General features: G+C 40.3%; 1 protein-coding gene across 1 annotated transcript in view; it reads left to right on the top strand.

The window, feature by feature from the left end:
• Positions 1-1492: 1492 nt before the first annotated feature.
• The window catches only part of LOC101175057 (solute carrier family 23 member 2-like), a 65340-nt gene continuing 45855 nt past the window's right edge, over positions 1493-20977 (top strand). Inside the window, exons 1-5 of the mRNA XM_004086272.4 lie at positions 1493-1936; positions 9878-10024; positions 18128-18285; positions 19492-19675; positions 20696-20877. Coding sequence (XP_004086320.2) covers positions 1886-1936; positions 9878-10024; positions 18128-18285; positions 19492-19675; positions 20696-20877 — 722 coding nt within the window. The 5' untranslated portion in view covers positions 1493-1885. The remainder of the gene's footprint in view (positions 1937-9877; positions 10025-18127; positions 18286-19491; positions 19676-20695; positions 20878-20977) is intronic.

The following is a 20977-nucleotide window of genomic DNA, read 5'->3' as shown; positions in this document are numbered from 1 at the left end:
TGTTCAAGACAGACTTTAGAAATCTAGTGGGTAACACATCAAGGCAGCATGTAGACGAGTTCAGACGGGTGATGGTCTCTTGGACAGTTTGGTCAGTGACAGGTATAAAGTGAGTCAGCTTAAAGTGAGTAGGTGGCCAATAGAGTTGAGAAAACAGTTGAGAAAACAGTGAAAAGCAATGTGGATCACATTAAACATTGTTTTGATGAGTCTGAATTCATCCGACCACTTTTCAATGGGTTGCTGTTTCTCATTGTTTTGGTGTTGTGGCATTGTTCTAAGAGAATTCTGTTGAGGATCGACAAAGTAGTATTTAGGATGACATCACAGCATGGCGTGCCGCATAACAATAGACACAGAAAAGCATGTAATAAGCATTTTGAGCTGTGTTAAAATAAATCTAAAATATAAACAGTTAGACCCTTTTTCATGTTTCCTGTTGCTTTACATTTGTCTGCAGCTCATTTGTTGGTTCATTCTGACTGTGTTTAGATCATGTGACCACCGACCATGGTGGCTGTTTTTGTCCAGTTGTTTCCGCTCCGAGGACGGATTGTATTCAGACTGAGGAATCTCAGAGCGAACTGAAGCGAACCAAGACCACCTCCAGAGATGGGTCAGAGAGCGGTTCCTGGTCCTGGACCAGGGTCCAAATGGACCAAATGTGTCTAATCTGAATTTTCTAAACAATTTATATTCTTTCTGAGATGGTGTCCAAAATATACATGTAGAAAATCCAATTTGGAGGTTAGGGAAATTTTACTTAAAAGTAAAAAGGGGAAAATTCAATTAAATTCAAATTAGGTTAGAAATTTAGGATTTTTGATGGATTTTTACATAAATTGAAAACTTTTTATGTATAACCTCAATTTATATATAAAGTTTTTCCTTCTTCTCTGAGTTTTCTTTTCACAAAACCAACTACCCCTAAATAGAGCAGCTGAAAGGCAAAGAAAAAGAAGATTCACTGATGTAAGCATTTAACAGGTTGCATAAATGTATCATTACATAATGCTTTGATTTGCATGAAACATCTATTTATTTTTTTAAATTACGTATTTACATTTTTTGTTTAGTTATTTATTTATGGATACTGGTATAGCGCTGTTCTACCTTCCTCAAAGGCCCAAGGCGCTTTATATTCACCATTAAATGTAAACAGCTGAAGATTGAAAAGAAATTGAGAAAAATTTGCTACAGGAAAAGGGGAAATAAAGATTTCCGGTTAAACAAAAGTCAAAATATTGTTATTTTAACTCTTTTAAATAACTTTTTTAAATTTTAACTTTTAAATAAAGACATGAATGTTTTTTAGCATGTAGCACGACCAAAGGGCTTTAGTTCTCAAGAAAGTAATGGTTAATGTTGATCAAAGTGGGTCAGTGACACACAATGATCCATTTGTTACTCCAATAAGTAACAAATATGTTGACAACACTCAAGTAATTTAACAGTCTTGTATGGTGCTGAGGCAAGTGATACTGTGGTCTGCAGCCTTCAGAAGGTTACAGAGTTGTGGCGTCTGAAAGCGTCACCTTTTCCATGCGACTTTCGCCTTTCAAGCCGATAAAGAGAGCAGATGAGCAGGACATCTTCATGTGACAAACGTGCTTCTTATCCTTGTAACTCCACCGTCACACATAAACAGACACATGACCGCAAGTCAGAGTAACTAAAGCTTTGCGTACGAGCGCAGCAGAAATGTCTGAGAGCAGCAAAGGAGATTACTGAGCCACTCTCCTTTGGCTATGATAGCACGATCGCTGGTGACGTGAGTCTGCTGCTCACAGAGTCCCTCTTACATCTGAAGTCAGTAAGAGTCCCACTGTGACTCTGTGTGTGTGAGGAACTGACAACTGTACACCACCTTCCTTCACTCACCACAATGCATCTCACAGCAGAGAAGATAGAGCTGGGGCTGAACCCACCGTTCGGGGTAAGTAAAGTGTTCCTCCTGCTTTCCCTCACTGACTTGACGGTGGTCAAACAGTTTGGTGATTTTTTTCATTGCAGTTTGTCAAAACAAAAAAAAAATGTTAGGAGTTTGTTATTCAACAGCAAAAAGAGCTGAATCTAAGCCACTGTGGAATGTGAAGTGACCCAAGTGGGCACGTGTTTTATGAAACCCAACTTGTTGCATGGTTTCATGCTTAGTGGCAACAGTTCATCTTACATGTAGATGAAAGAAGGAAATCGCTCCAGGCTTTATCTGCAAATTAGGAGACTTAACATTCAAAATGCAACTATCAGTAGTTCAGGCTGATAGAATGTGTGACATGAATGGAGTCTAAATTCTAGTAAGACTTCAAATTTGTTGACACAATTGGTAAATTACTTCTTTCTCTTATGAAAAGTTTATCCCCCTAAACAGTCTAAGCTGGTCTAGAAACCCCTGTAACAAAATCCGTGTTGTCAGGGTAAATCTATTAAAGTGTGTGTGTGCTTATGTGTGTGTGAAGGGTAAAAAGAGCAGACTGCATGGTGTGCACACATGTTGAATCCAGGGTTGATGTTGTCTTTTTGTGTTGTCTTAAATGAACTCAAGAACAAAAAAAATGGGAACAGAAAACAAAGTTGTGTTCAGGTGGAAGAATTTGTTTTAAGCATCCATTACCCACAATCCTGCTAGGCTCATAGTGACATTTTTTTTTTCTTTTACAGTTTTAGAAAGATTTGTTTTAAAATGTGTTGCTTAATTTTTCACAGTTTTGACTTGTGCTTTTACTTCTTTATCATAACTAATACTGTTTGTACTAAAACAGTAATCCCCATAAGCTTAAAAATATACAGTCAATATTATTTTTAAGACAGTTTTGCCTTTTTTACATAATCTTAATTTTGCTTAGTAAGTATGTGTCAGCAGTACTGGGGCTGAGTGAGCCTTGTCTTAGCAGGATTGACTTGGGAGGGCGGACACATTTCATTTTTATTGGAATCTGCTAGGCCTCACTGCATGTTATATGACAGTAAAACTGTGAGAATAAGCACTTTACAAAATATCTTTTTAGTTTCTCAGCGTGGAAAAACGTGGATATTTTGGTCCCTTTAGTTTGTGTCTGGTGGTCACAAATGGAAATTGTAAGGAAAGAAATTTTCAGAAAATGTTTTATTTTTAAATTTTTTAAATAGAGTTTGGGTTTGCTTATTTGTCTGTATTCTTGTTGCCTTTTTACATTTGTGTTTCTGTTTCTTCTATCGTTTATTTTCCTTGTTTTCTACCTTGGTCTTTCCTGAAAACAGTCACTTAAGTTTAAATTTCCCCTCCATGTCTTTATGTTTTCCTTAATCTGTAATTTTAATCGTTTTTATTTATTATCAAATAGGTGAGAAAAACAAGTCTTTTAATAATCAAATATATAAAAAACACATATGTATCATCTGTTTTTCTGCAAGCTTTAAACCACTTTTTTGCCCTTTTCCTGTACACAGAACAGAGCCTTTGTTTTTCGGTTAGAAGGAAGTCAGGTTGTTCCAGTTCATTAAGAGTATCAAGTATCAAGAGAAAAGGGTCTAAACTGTAAACCAGAAGCTGAATTGACATTTAAATGAAATAGGAATCCTGCCAGGTTACATTTTCTGGTGCTTTTTGCTTCCAACCGTCAGCAGCATACTTATTACGTAAGTCCTATTTTACCATAAATGTAATTGAAGCCGGTGGTTTTTGTAATAAACGTTTGTCTAGAGGTGGAAATGTCAAAAGTCAGTCACTTTTTATGCAGAAGAAAACTGAAACTGTAATATTATTTGTTGTTTTAGAACACTTCTGAGATGATAGTATTTTTTAAAACTCTTTCTTTAATCATCATTTCCTGTTGTCACTTTTAAAATACCATCCATTCATTTTCTGAACTTCCTTGTCAGGGTCATGGGGTTCTAGAGCCCATCCCAGCTACTTTCTGGTAAAGGTGGGGCACACCATGGACGCTTCACCAGTTTATTGAAGACTTCCGAACATCAATTGCTTTGTGTTCAACAGATGCCAGCAGAGGCTGGATTAGACAAGATTCTCCCCTCTCAGCCCGACATGGAAAGACACTTGAATACTAACACGATTGCACCTCTTAAACAAGCAAATTTATGCCCGCAATCCAGTTTGTGCATTTTCTTTTGATACATTTGCAATGTCAGTGTTTCTAGCAAAACCTGCAAAAAATGGGAGATAAGGATACAAATCACTGACTGTATCTGAGAACTGGAGTGAGTGAGTGTGACGTCACCCATAGAAATGGTTTACTTCCAGTTCCCACAAATGAAGTCAATTCAGTCACCATCTTGTCGTTATTGGTTCGAGTTGGTCTGGGTCAACATTTCTATGGCAACCACTCTCGCCAGTCAGGAGTGAGCTTGTTGAAAGTCCACACCTCTACCACTGAAAGCGGGCTCAGGGGAATCTGTCAATCAGACATTTTGAATGTTGGACGCTAGACCACCTACTGTTATTGAGGCATCTGATTAGTCAGTTTGTTACTTGGAAAAATTTGGACTACAGAAAAAATAAGAATAAATGAGGATTATCAAGAACGTGTTTAATTAAAAAAGGTATCAGAGCAAGAATGTTTAGTCTGACAAATGACCAAGTAACAGCTGTTTATTTATGAATAGAAGTCTATGGGATTTTGGTTTCTTGGAACCAGCTGGTATACTTCCTATTTTGAATACCAAGGGGAAGGGGTAACTCTCTCCAGTTCTCATTTACAGGAAATGACACAAATAGATTAACTTTGCATATAAAGTGTGATTTATCCAATATGAAATAAGGCTGTGACCACAGTTTTGCACTATTTTCATGTGTCAAAGGCAGCTACAAACTAGCACAACAATGACAAGCACCACTGCAGTTAAAGTCAACTACCCATTGCGCACTTGACTTTGGGAACCTTAACCATGCTGATTTCTGTGGCACAGGCCTAAATGCCATCATCAGTGTATATTATACCTCTTTTTCCCACATGCATTATATAGGTCAGATCATCTTTAGAATCTGCATTCACTTTCCTTTGCTACAGAAGCAGCTTTCCGGTTTCCTCCGCATTGACTCCCCATTGTGATCAACTTGTGCAATGCGTTGTTACACAATAAATTCCCATTCAAATAGTGCTGTCTGCAGCTGTTATTCATTACCCTATGACTCTTAGTTAATCAACTGCAAATCCTAAATATACATCTTGCAATAACCTATTTGCTTTTGCATTAAATTTGGCTCTTTTTGTTAGTAAATCATTGTCTTAAATAAACTGCAGCAGCAGTTCTCATGTGACTAGACTTGTGCATATAATGTTCCACTGACAACCTGAACAATCATTTTTCCTGTCATGGTTATAGTCAGTGACATAAGGACATGACCTTCTACTGAAACTGACATGGAGCTTGGGGGGGTTACATGTCTTTGTAGAATACACAAAGCATTTTGGGAGATTTGTCAGACTTTGCAGGTCGTCGTGGTATTGTGCAGCTTTTTATGTGTTTGTTTCAGTAAATTCAGTTTTGCATTCTTCAAATCTGAAAAAATAAATATGTGAAGCTTCAGCTGTATCTTGAACAGATCACAAAATGTTGAAAAGATTTATTTTCCAAAAAATTAGGATTTTCATTTTTAAATGCCAACCGTTGTTGCGATCAACATAAATTACAGACAAAACTGTTTTTTACAGATATGCATTACATCAATAATGATTAACCAGTTTTCTCTGAGACCAGAAATGGATGCTTTATGATGATTGCATATCATCAAATCAGCGCTTTTGGACATCAGCGCATGGGAGCTTATTTCTGCTTCAGAATCTGCTGGGAATACATTAATTGTATCAATGGTTGACGAGTTAAATGTCAACACTGCATGGTGTTAAGGGCATTGAGTGTACATATGAGAACTGGAGCGAGCAAGTGTGATGTCACCTATAGAAAATAACTTACTTCTGGTTTCAATGAAATAAAGTCAGTTTTGTCAAAAGAAACTTTTGCGATAGGGCAGTCGCCTTACTGGGAGCAGAAATAATTAGTAAGCAGTGATTGGTCCGAGTCGGTCTGAGTCAACATTTCTATGGCAACCACTCTCTCCAATCAGGAGTGAGCTTGTTAGAAGATCACACACTTTCCAGTGAATACTAGCACAGCAGACTCAAACACTTAAAATGTTTGATGTGAGACCACCTACCTTTATTAAGGCATCTAACTGGCCAGTTCATAACTTACACTACGGCATAAATATCACAAAAAATTGAAGAACATGTTGAAAAAAATTTTTCAGAGCAAGACTGTTTATTCTGACCAATAGAATGACTGAGTAACAGCTGTTTATTTTTCTATAGAAGTATATGGGATTTTGGCTTTTTGGAACCAGCAGCTACTTCCTGTTTGTAAAGCTGGGGGGGGGGGCACTCATTGGCTAAAGGGTTAAATAAATAAAGACAGAGAAATATTTCTTTGACTATTAAGAGCCTATAATGGTGACATTACAAACACAGTAGAGTGTTCTGGTTCAGTAAACTTGGTAAAAGGAAAACCCTCACATGTACAGAAAGGACACATTCCTCAAATGTCTACAGCAAATACCCAGATTAGATTTCTAAAGTGCATCGTTTCATTGACTTTGTAAAACCTCTGTAAACTAGGAGGTTAAGACATTCATAAACGTTGAGCAAACAAGCCTGCTTGTTGTGATTCTGTGCTGAATGAGATTTCCATGTTCTACATCCACCATAGTTTGGCTGTCACACCTGTCCCAACAAGTAGGCTATACGAGCAGACAGCCTCGCTGTGAATGGGGCCACAAGAGTGTAGTATGGAGATGACTGACATGATCTGTCCTTGCTTTGGTTCTGCAGAGACCAAGACATTTTCAGCTAAATGACAGAAGCTATAACATCAGGTTTACTGAGAAAAAGAGAGCATGATGTCAGCTAGTAATGAATGCAGAAAAAATGTAAATACAGATGATTATTGGGAAAAACAACAGTCAAGTACAGCTGCCTGGTGTCATAGTGGTCAGCAATCTCACCTCATAATTAAAACCCTTGTGCTATCTTAGATGACCCCCCCTTACATTGACGTGTTCTCCCTACCATGACAAAGGTGGATAAAGGTGGAAAGATTTCATGTAATCACAGGGTAATTGAGGGCTTTGTTGTCCCTAGTTTTACATGCAAGTGTGCGATTGTGTGGCCCTGCAACAGACTGGTGACCGGTTCTGGGTGTACCCCACGTATGCCCAACAGTTGCTGTGTAGACTCCAGCATCCATGTGACCCCAAAAGGGATTCAAAGGGTTCTGAAGATGGATGGATGACATTCAAGTGGTTAAAACTCGTGGCATATCAGTAAATGCAGGTTTTTTTTCCTTTTTCTCCTCATGCATGCACATTGCCGTGTGGCCACAAGACAGAAGGGATTTTGCATAGTGAAAAATGACACGTTCAATGTTTTTACTGCCTCAACCACTCATATTTCTCTTCTTTCTTCTTATTTATTTACAGTACTTACAGGTTAGTGGGTAACTTTGCCACCAAATCATGAATTTATCTGTCAAGAACTGATAAAACAAATAAGGTCCAAATGTTTTCAACTATAATTATTACATCCCAAGAGCTCTACTGTATTGTTTTGAAACAAACAATAATAAATGTCTTGGGATTAGAAGCATTTAGTGGGTTGACTAGAACATTTGACTTTTATTTAGAGTCACTAGATGGAGGCAAAAGCTCATGTGGTCTGCAAAGTAAGCATGCTTGGGCCTTGCATAAAGCATGGGTTGCCTTTCTCAGGTGCCTGTGCCTCTTTTAAAAGACTGAGACAGAAACAGAGAACTAAAAACTGTGCCTCCTATTCTAACTCAAAAACCTGTCACCACTCAGACCTTCTTCATGACTTGTGACATAATTAGTAAGGAAAAACAAAAATATGTTGATATATATGTATAGCGAATATTTATGGTTTTAGTTCAAGCTCTTTAGATGTTCAAATTATACAAAAGATTGATATTTGTTGATATATTATATATTTAATAAGGATATTATTCTTTTAAACTCAACCATAAACTCATTATGAAAAACATTTCTCACATTCTTGTTCTTTAAAACTTTTCATTTTATTTTGGCCTATTACTGCAACTGCTTCATTTTTGGTAAGTTTTTCTAGATTTTATAAAAGTTACGGGTTCAAAATTTAATAAAATAAGATTTGACTTGAATTTGTAACTCTAGTTCCAAGAATTCAAACACTCAAACAAAAAACCTCCAAATCCATCTATCCATCTACTGTGAATTTGATTGATAAAGAAAGATATTTTCTTTTTCAACTAGACCAACAAAGATTTAAAAAAAAATACAACAACTGCAGTATTCACTGTGATGTGACACCATGAGAAGAAAAAAAGTGTCTTATAGAAAATCTACATTTAGGATGCCACAAAAACTAATAAGCTGATGGACTACAGCAGCTATACTTATCCATGTTTTCAAGATGAGTACCTAGATGAAGGCAGTTTGTGGAAAAAAGGATCAAAGTCAAACCTATACAAGAGGAAGATGATTATGGAAACCAGAACAGTGCAGTATAAAACAGCAGGAAAAACCCAAAAGAAATGTCTTTCCATAACTGAGGCAGCAAGCGCTGCCATAAAGCGAAAACATCAGTTGCTATTAAAATAACATGCCAAGAAAATAAACAGGTTTTCTCCTCTAAGCCATTGCAGTGGCAGAGCAATAAAATGTGAAGAGACCCACCCAGGGCACAGATTGAACTGTGTTGGAAAACTCCATGGTAGAGGAATCACATAACATCACTGCACTGAGACTTGTGGGTCGCAAAACTGACTTTGCCCACGTCCCAGCCTAAGAACTATCGATCATTTAAAAAGATAGACAGAGAAAACAATTCCAGTGTATGATGGCATTAAAGGGATCACGATTAGCCAGGAAATAACTTTTAATCCTAAATAATCATTTCCATTATAACTGATATTCACATTTCTATTGTAAAGCACTTTGGGCCTTCTAAGTAGGTGGGAAAGTGCCATAATGTAGATGCCATTTACCATATTGCAAACATTTTTTCACTCTAAAAAAGATGTATTTTCTGTCAATTGTTTGATGTAGTGGGCTTTACGGGGTTAAATATCACATGAGGAGCCTGGGATCCATTACAAATCAACAAACTGTTTCTCCAGACTGCAGTGTGGAGACCACAGAAGTGCTTTTCTCTAGCGTTCTGGACGGTCCTCAATGCCTTCAGACACTAATATGCCTTCAGAGGAGTCAGACCATGAAGGAAGAATGACACCAGGAACGATTTTTACATCGACTGTGCTTCCATGAGCAAAGCATTTTATAAAAGCCAGCAACAATTTCAGTCAGAAATACATTTAGCTTTAGGAAAAATCATGAACAGTGAAGTTGTTTTAAGAAAGTATCAATCCGCACATCAACACATACTGTGTACCTGTTTTACTGTAATATGAGACATCAAGCCCCCTCCACTGCATGGGCCAGAGGATGATAGAAAGTGTCAATAAAACTTACCAAGAGGTTAAAAAAATCCAATGCAATGAATGCTATCAAGGCATTTACCATGACTGCACAAAATCCTGCCCTAGCCAGAAGGACAGTGGAAGGCAGGGTTTAATAAAGACAGATGCTAGCGTTGGGTAAATGTAAAGGCCTCAATTCAACCTTGGATGGACGTCAAATTGGGACAATTTTTGCATTTGGTTGGATTAAATAGTGTGTCTTGTTGTGCAGTTTGGGGTTTTGAGTTGCACTGCAGCTGGAGAAAAGTGAATGAACAAATCACATAACAGTGTATCTCTAGGCTCGTTTGATCTGTCTTGAGCAAATGGCAACGGCAGCTCCATGATTTAAAGTCTTTTCATTATCTTTTTGTAGGACGGTGATGAACAACCTCAACTGACAGTCGACATGGAACCACAGACTGAGAATGTCTTGGAAGATCCTGTGGACAGAGGTGTAGATTTGGTTTACTCTCTCAATGACAGACCACCTTGGTACCTCTGCATCCTGCTTGGCTTCCAGGTGAGGAATTAGAATTTTGGAGGTCGTTAAAGATGCACTTGGAAAAGTCATTTTCTAAATATTTAATTTAATATATTTAAGGTCAAATGTACAGAGCCGTGGACATGACATAAAAAAATTTGTTCCCTCAAATTAATTATTTGTGGAAAATAATTAGTATTTTGTGCACACAAAGTAGTATTTTAGTATCGTTAATTTCTACTACTAATTTGTGTGAACAAAATTCTTATTTGGCTTCTTTGTGCACACAAAATGCTCATTTGTGCCAACAAAATGTTAAGAAGTTGTTATTTTGTGGCCACAGAATACTAATTCTGGTCAAAAGCTGCAAATTGGTTCCACCAAAATATTAATTCATGGCCACAAATGATTCATATGATAGAACACAGAGCTCTGTGCAAATGAGTTCTGAAATAAGACAAACAGAGCAGTTTCATAAGAAATGATTAGGTGCATCTTTTACAAAAAAAATGTGTGTTTTTTCTTCCGTAAAAAATGGTTACCAGCTAAATAGTTTGACATTTTGATTTGATGTTTAATATACAGCTAAGGAGTACTTGTCAAATGGCCACTTATCTGTAGTTTAGTGTTGGCAAGAAAGCATAATAAAACAGGGCTAAATTGGTTCTTCTGCTGGAAATAACAAACAGATTATGAAACTAAAGAAGAAATCACAAGGTTGTTTGAAACCACAAGATTTTTTGTCCAAATATTTCGGGAATAAATGTATTTTCTAACAGGCTGTTCATTCATTTCACATACGTTCTTTACCTATTGTTTGCATAGATTGAAGGAAGATTAAAATAAAGTGCCTAAAAGCGGGTCCCTGAAGTGTTTAATAATGTGGTTCATAAAATTTCAGTAGGAATCTAAGGAAGCGATTCTGTAGCATAATTAAAAATAAAAGTCAAAACCAGAAATGCTTTTTTCATTTTCAAAATGAAGATGCATTTTTTGACTCAAAATTAAAATTAAAAAGCAATCAGCCAAAATGCCTTTTCCTTTTCTTCTTCAACATTGATTATTCTGTCACTTAATTAAAATGATAAAGAAAATTGTATTTGACATTTCATTTTCAAAAAGTTCTCTGATAAATATGTAGCAAAATTCATTTAGAAATGTCTAATTTGACAATTAAAATGGATTATCAGAAATCCTTTTTCATTTTTAAAATCTAACTGCATCAAATAACTCAAAATTAAAATGAAAAATCAATACTTCAAAATGCTTTTTCATTTTCTACTTAAAAACCGCTTATTTTGTGTCATAATTAAAATGAAAATGCAAAGAGGGGATTGCATTTTCATTTTAACATCCACCCTGCGAACATTGTCACATTATTCAATTCGAATAAGCATTTCCAGTGGGGAGGCGGGGCGATGACGTCAGTGCGTTCTCTGTGTGTCCGGCGGCTAACAGACACATGCTAGGAGCAGTGGAGCTTTGTGTTAGCGGCAGAGGAGAGGGCTTTGTGATGGTTGTGAACTCCTGATGATTATGCAGCTTCTCAGGACTACGTAGCAGTATTTACGCCTAATGCGGACGCACTGCGACAAGCTTTTTTTCTTCGGACTGGCAGCTGCCTTCGCATAGCGGAGTGCTAAGCACCGCGACCCGAAGCTCCAGATCGCCGAAGGTGGAAATGTTGCTACGAACTGAGAAACCATCATATGAATTTGTGTTTCCAGTGGTGTCCAGAAAAAAAAAGGATGATGTAATTCCCACATATTTACATCCAAGATGCTCATTGCCCACAAGGAGTTTTAAGTACCTCCACGGCTAATGTTTAAAGCACATATTAGCCTAATGCTAACCCGTCTTTCGGGTCCTCCAGCGAAGAAAAAAGCACTGACCGCACGGATTTAAAAAAATATGAACGAGCAGGCCCTTAATAATGATCACAACAATAAAAGCACATTTAGAAGATAGATGGTTGGACCAACACACACTAAGCTTCCCGCTGAGTGCGTGTTGGTGCAACCAGCAAACGTCTAGCATGGCGAAATCTGCTATAGCTGTTGATGGGAATCCAGCTGTCATCGAACAGTAAATTAAGCGCAAAGCTGCAGGAGACTATCTTCTAAATGTGCTTTATTACACTGTAAAAAAACTTTTCTATTTTTAATAAACAAACCACTTGAAGGTAAAGTTTGCTTCCTTTAAAAGTTAATTAAAGAAACCATTGCTTGTTCGATCTGAAAACATATATGTAAAAATACTTGAGCTGGATTTGAAAAAACTCAAAAACCTTTTAAAAACCAAACTTGTTTAAAAATGGTGTTAAAAACATGACACCTTTTATTTTTGTTTGTGGGGTTTGACACGGCAGATTCTGTCTGATATGACCTTTTCAAGCAATCAGAAAATAACATTTTCCAAAGCAGTCACATTAGTTGATGTGAGTGAGGCTCCAGCCTGTCTGAACACTGACCGCAGACTGATCACTTATTGTATAACATCACACAAACTTCAATGTGTTGGTCCTCAAACGGCAATGTGTCTACAGACATTACAAGACAGCTATTGTTTTCCTTCAAAGCTTGATCACCAGTACTATTAAAAATGTTACAGAACTTTAAAACTCTTTATGGTGAGTCCCATGGATTTCATACTTAGGCTGGACCCGGCATGACCTGATATCAGTAGAGCAGTAGAATTCTAATGGAGTATAGTCTTCAGCATTCTAATTTGAAGTCCCACTTTGATCATCTTTTGATCTATTTTCAAAGTGTTCCCAGTGGTCTTTTAATTGTGATTATGCCGTTTTAAGCCTAAATCTGAAAACCTGGCATGTTTTATAGGAGATAATTCCTGCAGTGAGGCAGGACTTTATTAGAAATGTGGGCGTTGGTGTATAAACCCACCATTCCTTCCTGTCATCCATCTCTCTCACTAGCTTACATCCCCTCATAACCCCAACGTAGTATTGGCGGTGCAACAAAAATTCTGCCTGGCCTGCCGTTCTCCCGGCTCGGGGCTCTGGTTGCCTGGGTTGGGTGGTGGTGGGGGCGCGCACTCTGCCAGCAACTTGGCAAGGGTTCCTGGGCGAGTGCCTGCTGGGCGCAGGGTAGGTAGTGCCGGGCACGGCGGCCGGGTGCCGTGCTGGGTGGCTGGTCGCCGTGGCGGGGGTTGGGGGGCTTGGGGTTCTGGGGCCTGGGGTAGTCTGCCCATGGCCGGTGTTTTCGCCCGTGGCCGGTAGTTGGCATGTGGCCTGGCCCCCCGGGGGTCGACGCCGCATTCACAGCAGGGGTTAAGGGGTTCACTTGGGTGGGTTTATTTTATTATTATTGTTGTTTCTCTTTCGGCTCTTCCCATCAGGGGCCGCCACAGCGAACGAGTCGCATGGTAAACTTGGCAATGTTTTACGCCGGATGCCCTTCCTGACGCAACCTTCTCAAAGCAACCGGGCTTGGGACCGGCACAGAAGTAGAGAAGGGAACAGGGAGCAGCCCGGAGTCAAACCCTGGTTTCACGGACGGAAGGCGCCGCAAACCAGCACGAGCTAAACCGGCTCCTATTTTATTATTATTATTATTATTTATTTTATTATTATTATTTAAAAAAAAATTTGGGTGGGGGGGGGGCTGGGGGGGGCGGTGTGCTAGTCCTTGGGGAGGCCAGGGTATGAATGGTGGGGCTGGACCCCCTGCCCCTCCGTTATGGCACCGGGACCCTTCCTTGCTGGCTGTCTCTCGGCGCTACGAGGCTCTGGCCTCCAACTGCGGATGGCTTGCCGCTTCCTGGCTGCCTGGCCGCCCTGGGAGGGGGGGCGCCTACCGTGGCCGGCTGGGGGGAGCGTTCTCCACCCGGTGTTGCCCATCCGTCTGCTCCTCCCCGCTCTCACCCAAACAAATATTGCACACAGGCACATAGGGCTTTGGGAACTAGATGGGAGGAGTATGCTGGCGGGGCTCACTGGGGATGCCCCTCTCTGGGTTCGCGTTGGCACCCGCCCTCCACCCCGCTTTTTACTTGCATATTAGACACTCTGATTCATCTAGGGCCTTGTGGAGAGGGTCTGGGGGAGGGGGGCACGGTGAAACATCCGTGCTCACCTTTCACTGGCCCCCCCCACAATTTTAACTCTCTCTGTAGACACACACACTGCATGCTAGCAGCACACACACAGCAAATACACACCACTCACAGAGGGACCCCGGAGTGGGGGGCTCTGCGGCTTGGCAGCGGTGGGGCCCCCCACACTGGAGACCTCCTATTTTACCTGCAGCACACACACAGCACTCCCACACCTCCATACATGGGTGGGGTCAGGGGGGGGAGGCCGGTCTTCACCCGCCTGGTCCTTTCAGGGCGGCCGGGCTTATGGGTATCCTGTCGGCTGCGGGAATGGTCGGGCATACGGCGCTGGGGGTCGGCCGGCTGGGGGGGGGGGGGGGGGGGGGTTTACTGCGTGGTGGCGGGGGGTGGGGAGGATAACCAGATGATTGTGAGTATGTGTGCGTGAGTGCATGGGTGGGACGGACCTGGGGGCTGGCTCGCTGGGACCCTCTGGGGCTTTCCCTCCCCATCACAGAGAGGGGAGGGCACTGAGAGGGTTGGGGAGGGGGGCTCAGATATAATGGTGGGGGGGGATGTAGTGTGTAGGGTCGTAAGGTTATGGGGGGTGGCTGTGGGTGCGTGGCGATCCCTGGGTTGCTCGGGTCGCGTGCCTGGGCTGGCTTGCGGAGACGGGGCGCCGATCAGGTGGTGGGCGGCTCATGGGTTCTGGGGGCCCTGGCTTCGTCCTTGGCCCTTGTCTCGGTGTCCGGTGCCCAGTGGCCCCCATGGCTGCCGCCTGGTACGGCTAAGCGCTCCTGTCCTGTGGCCTGGGGGCCGGACACTGGGTTTGCTTATGCCTCTGGGCATTGGGGGGGCCCCTGTAGGGGGGCCTTCTCTGTGCCTGGCTGTTGGGGTGGGCGGTCCCCTCCTCTCCCCCCCCCCCGGGCTGCCTGGGTTGGGATGCTGGGGGGGCTCCTGGCCTGGGGGCTCTCCTCCCCTCTCCTGGTCTGGCTGGGTAGGATCTGGCTCCCTTTATGAACACACGGTTCACGTCGGCAGCATGCATGTATCTCCACCCCCACATGCACGTGCACACTGCCACACTGCTCCCTGTCTGCTTCATCCCTCCTCCTTACCTACAGTGTATTGATGGACAGATTTTTTTCGCTCATCTTAGTGTCAGATTTTCACCTTTGATGTAATATTTGTCTTTGATCTGGTATAATTGTTACAGCTTAAAATAATAACTTAATCAAACCAGTGCTTGTATCCTCCACCTTTTCACCTTTCTTCCTTTTACTCTCTTCCACCCCCCCCCTCACATTCTTCCCCTCTCCCTCCCCACACACACTAAATGTAACAATTAAATAAAATAAAAAAATACGACAAAAAGGGGTTTATACAAATCTACACTCTGGTTTCTCGAAGCTATATAACCTCTTTTTGTGATAGTAAAACCTGTCCAACACAAAAAGCCTTCAGCTCTAATCTGTTTGCTCAGCTGTTGGACAGAACAAGAAAAAAAAAAAAAAAATTCTGACCAATACTACGGCCATCCAGCAGTACAGTTTAGATCCAGATTCTTGCTCAGATGAGGAAAACAAAGACGTGGGTCTATTTGTCTGACAGTGGATGCATCAGAATGGAGCGGAGCAGGGAGCTTGTGGCCTGCCAATTGTAGCTACTTCACAACTACAAGCTTTGTCTCATGGCATTTTTTCGTCTGCTCCTGATTCACAATGATTTGTATGAAGAAATACTCAGAAATGCAATTTTAAGCCTATATTTCTTTTTGTATGTCCTTCATAATGAGAAAAATGCTGCAAGAACATGTTAAAAACACCAAAAACATGATATTTATTCAGAGTGGTTCTTAAAGGGATGTATAGGGACTAAATGCAGGAAAAACGATGGGACAACATGTAGGTCTGTGCTTGTATAATGGTTTCAGAGGACCAGAATTTTAAGATTTATATCTGAATTAAAGAAGGATGACTTTCAAAGGATGCACTGAAACTGGTTACAAAGAAGCTCAGACATGGCCTTAAAGACTGAGGTGTTGGCTATGAATCGGCTATTAAAATAGAGATACTGTTAGCTTTCTGCGGCCTAAAGCGCTCTTGTTTGAACCGGAGACACGGAAAATGAAGTAGAGAGCGTGACTCCTGATTCAGTTAGCTGTGAGAATTTGTGTAGAGATGAGTGCCAACACTTACAGAAAAAGCTGATTAATGAGTGCTATATTCTAAAGCAATGAGTGACCTTGCCAGTAAAAAATACCTGTGCATATATATATCTGTGAAAGACCTTAAGGTGTCTTTGGTAAAAGCGGTTATGAGTTAACAAGTGACAGATATATGTCCAGGAGAAGGCATTATAAATGCAAAATAAAGCAAAATACATTCTTTTGTGTGAAAATATGCTTTGGAAAACAGCATTTTAATCAATGGGATAAACATCTCCTCTCTACAGACTCCACGCTAACCTCTCGTAGAAGCTTTTGCTCTTGAACAACATCTTGTTTTAGCTTTTATTCATTGAACCAGAAACATTGAAGCACCTTTTTTTCTGTAAGGTTTTTAAAGTGAACTTGAGTATCACTCCCATATTGGGATAGTAGTTGACACACATCTGCCACTGTGAGAATTCCTCTCCTTATTTGACCAATCCCCCTCGGCAGTCTTAGCTGGTGGTCAAAACCTAATCCAAGCCATGGTGCTACGTGTCATAGGCATCGGCTGCAGTTTTATTACAGTCTTCATAATGAGTCTTTTGTGAATTCAAACACGTATCCAAATCTCAGAGCAAATTCTTCCTCTGAGACACAGAGCTCACTGCTTTCTCCTAAAAACATCAGCACTGTGGAACACATTTACAGACCCGCTCTGATGAAAGTGTTTTTTGGTGTTTTTAAGGGAGTTCTTGTGGCCTTTTTCTGATGATGGAGGGTAGGCCTGCACAATATATCGCAGATTTATCGTCATCGTGACATCAAGCTGTGCAATACGCATACCGCAAAAGACGGCGAAAATTGCAATAAATGGTTAAAATAAATGTGCTAAAACAATCTTATGGCAGTTTGAAGTATTTAACCAATCAAATAAATCAATTTATGCATTTGACCAATTGGATTGACCCCTTGACGTTGTTGACTCACCGGATAGATGGATGTTCCCCTTTATCTAGACGAGGGTCATTTGAAGTATCATTTTTAAATTGTTGCAATGAAATGGAAATTATGTTTTTGGTTGTTTTGCTATTTGTTCATATACCGCAAGTTATCGTCATCGCAACATTGATCACTGATGTCGCATATCGCGAGTTTTCCTTATATCGTGCAGCCCCAATGGAGGACATTTATTAGGAATATAAGCTCAAAATAAGCTCAAAAAATGTCAGTGAATCAGAAGCAGATGAAAGTGCAGTGTGAAAAAAACCTTGTAGTTGTGACTTAAAAATAATTCAATGAGCGGGTTACAAGCTTCCTGCTCTGCTCCATTCTAATGCATCTACTAGTAGACAAATAGATCCAAGTCCGTCTTTGTTTTCCTCGTCCGACCTGGTGTCTGGATCAAAACTGTACGGCTGGATAACTCCAATATTGCTCACTGGTAATGTTAGGTTTGGTTTGTGAAGGGATGTAAGCTAGCTGGAGAGAGTGTGAACAAATTGATAATGGGAAGTAGAGGAGGGCTTACTACGTGACAATAGTCCCGCCCACAAGTGATAGGTGAAATTCTAATGAACTGCTTGCTGCAGCTATGCAGAAACAGTCTTAGAAAAGGACGCAGGTTGGGACGGCAGAAAAGGACGGCATAGTTGGGACTTAGGGAGAACTGCACCAGAGCAATCATGGCAATCAAACAATTCATACTTTGTGGCTAGATAGACTCTATCACAGAGTGAGTGGTGGGCTCTTCGTAGGGTCATCATGTGCATTAGATGCAATTAAAAGGTTTTCCAAAAACAGAGATATGGTGGATGCATTTTAATAAAAAAACTTTTTAAGAGATTTAGAAGATAATACACTTTTTAGTGTTACAACTTTGAAACATATACTTCTCAGTATTTCTCATTCATCCTCTCCTTGTACCGTGTCTACAGCACTACATCCTTGCATTTGGGGGCATCATTGCTGTCCCGCTGATCCTCGCCGAGCCTCTTTGCATACAGGACAACAATGGGGCTAAAAGCCAGCTCATCTCCACCATCTTCTTTGTGTCAGGATTATGCACGCTGCTGCAAACGGCTGTTGGAACCAGGTAACACTGACTCACCCTGAGTCACTGCCTCTCAGTGCCACTGAACCAGAATAGGACCGGGCCTCACAAAGCTTCCCTACAAACATACACAAAGAGACTCACTGACACAGGAATTTCCGCATGGTAATCGAAGTGTAAACTCACTAAGAAGTTTACACATCTAACTTCTAAGGCGACATTAATCAGTGTCTGCATGAGTGGGTGTTTGTGTTTGCAGTTCTTCATTAATAACCTGAGCAGCAGTTGCAAATTGCAAGAATGTTCCTGAATGATCACTGTTTCTCTTGTTTATTGAACTGTTTTGCCTTTGTACAGAGGGGCTGACCCTGTTGCAAAAGAGGAAGTATTTAAATTTCAATTTATGTAGGATTATCAAACAGTGCGTCTCTGTGCTGCTTTCATCATCCTGTGTGTCAGCCTGCAGCTAGACTGTCACACCTACGTTTCCCAAAGTTATCAAATGGATTCTTTGTTGGATTTCTGTGATTTAATTTGGATTCCCTCCTTTATTATGCAGATATTAAATTTAAGAACGCAATTCATTACAGTAATCTCTGTGAAATGAAAGGAGTGATCTTTCAGCTTTACTTTTATTAGTTTATTGTCTGTTTGGGAACAAGTGCTGCTATTGAGGACTGCGAAGGGCTTCACATGCACATCTTTCTTCACTGCTATACCCGCCAGCGTGAACAAACAGTTAAAGCTTTTTATTTAAGTTCTCCACCTACATTTTTGGCAAAAGCTAACAAGTCGAACACTGGATCCAAGAACACTCTTCAACGTTGAATGATATGCTAACTAATCCTTTCTTTTCCTTACATATTTCAAATGTCTGTATGCTTTGTATAGTTTATGCAGAACAAACAACTTAGAGATTTACAGAAGCACGCACAGAATTATTGCAGTATATGGAATTTAAATCCCCTAAAAGACAGTTTATTTATCAACTTTAACTAAGATAGGTGCAAAAATATAGCGCTCCATTGTAGCAGCAGTTGCCTTGCAGCTATAGGGTTGAAGGTTCAATTCCAGGTAAACCCAGTTACGACACCGAACCCTTAGTTGCCTCTGTTGGGTTAGATTATTTGTCAAAGCCGCTTGACCATTGCTGGGCAATTGTGTAGGCAAATGGGAAGATGAGAAACAATGTAAAAGCGTTTTGAGTAACAAGAAAATCTGCTTTCTTTTCCTCATGCTTGCATGCAGATTACCAATTCTCCAAGGTGGGACTTTTAGTTTTATCACTCCAACTCTGGCTATTCTTGCTTTGCCTAAGTGGCAATGCCCAAGCCCCAAATCCCCTGCAATGCTGTCTGTGCTGACAGCAAACGACACCCGTCTTCTGGAGGTGGAAGAGTCCGATGAGGTGTGGATGTCAAGAATACGAGAGGTAAAAAAAATAAATAAATAAAAAGGTTTCCTTCATTGGAAGATGATTCATGGCGCCTTAACATAAATAAACAAACAATACATGAGAGAACTCGGACCTTCTCTGAGTCCGGGTCTTCTCTGTTCAACCTGTACATTCAGCCTGGGTTGATATTGGAGCAGCTGTCAAATATACATTATTAGAGGCCTGCTAGTCACTGTGTTTCCAAGGATTTACCATGTTTGTATGGGAAAGTGCCAAGCAGAGGTCTGTAAGGAAAGTAAAGCGATGGCTTTGAAGTCTTCTATGCATTCGTTCTTGTGAATGCATGAAACTACATGCAAAGTAAAGAAGTTTCTTCACCTCCACATAGAGAGATTTATACAACCCACTCTTTTCATCCTGACTGCAACAACATTTAGTTTATATTTTGGCTTTAACAGCCATTTGATAGATGTAGTACCTGCTTTCTTTGGTGTTTTTAACCATTTACAATGTTTAAGTGTTACATTTAGCCAGAAACTACAGAGCCCTGGACATGACATTCCAATGAAAAGTATAGATTGTTCCATCAAATTAATAATTTGTGACCACAAATTCATATTATGTGGCTAGAAAATTAGCATGTTTTGGTCACAATTTAGTGTTTTATGTGCTCAAATTAATATTTTAAGGGGACAAATTAGTATATGTTAATATTTATTTTAATATAAATTAAAAACTTGTAAATATCAACCAACATCAATGTTTTAATAATTATAAACTTATTTAAATAGTTAATTAGAATGGAAGACCTTTATTCTTACTTGTATCAAGGTAAGACTGCTTTATTTAATATTTATTTATTTAGTAATTTCCAAAAAGTGCCATGGAAGCTTTTTTGAAATACATAAATCTGCAATGTGACATTTAAAGCTTTACAAATTTAGTTAAGGTAAAGATTTTAATTACATTTTTTTGTTTATTACAATAAGTGTGTTTTTCTGACACAAACAGGCTTTGTCATTTGATTGAAATGAAGCCTTTCTTTGCCTTTTACAGATCCAAGGAGCCATCCTGGTGTCCTCCCTACTCCAGATTTTTCTGGGCTTGTCTGGGCTGGTGGGCTTTGTGCTGAAGTACATTGGCCCCCTGGCAATTGCTCCCACCATCAACCTCATTGGTCTTTCTCTTTTCATTGAAGCTGGGAAGAAATGTGGCGGTCACTGGGGAATAGCTGCTCTGTGAGTTAGAAGTCCAACTTCATAGAGTTCTATTTACATTTCTCTACATATAGGAAAAAAAACCCTTCCCTCATTATTTCAATCTGTCTGATGACATATT

This window comes from Oryzias latipes, chromosome 6 (genome assembly GCF_002234675.1).
Source record: "Oryzias latipes chromosome 6, ASM223467v1".
Classification (NCBI taxonomy): Eukaryota; Metazoa; Chordata; class Actinopteri; order Beloniformes; family Adrianichthyidae; genus Oryzias; species Oryzias latipes.
Note: the sequence above shows the minus strand (reverse complement) of the source record. Positions and strands in the feature narration are given on the sequence as shown.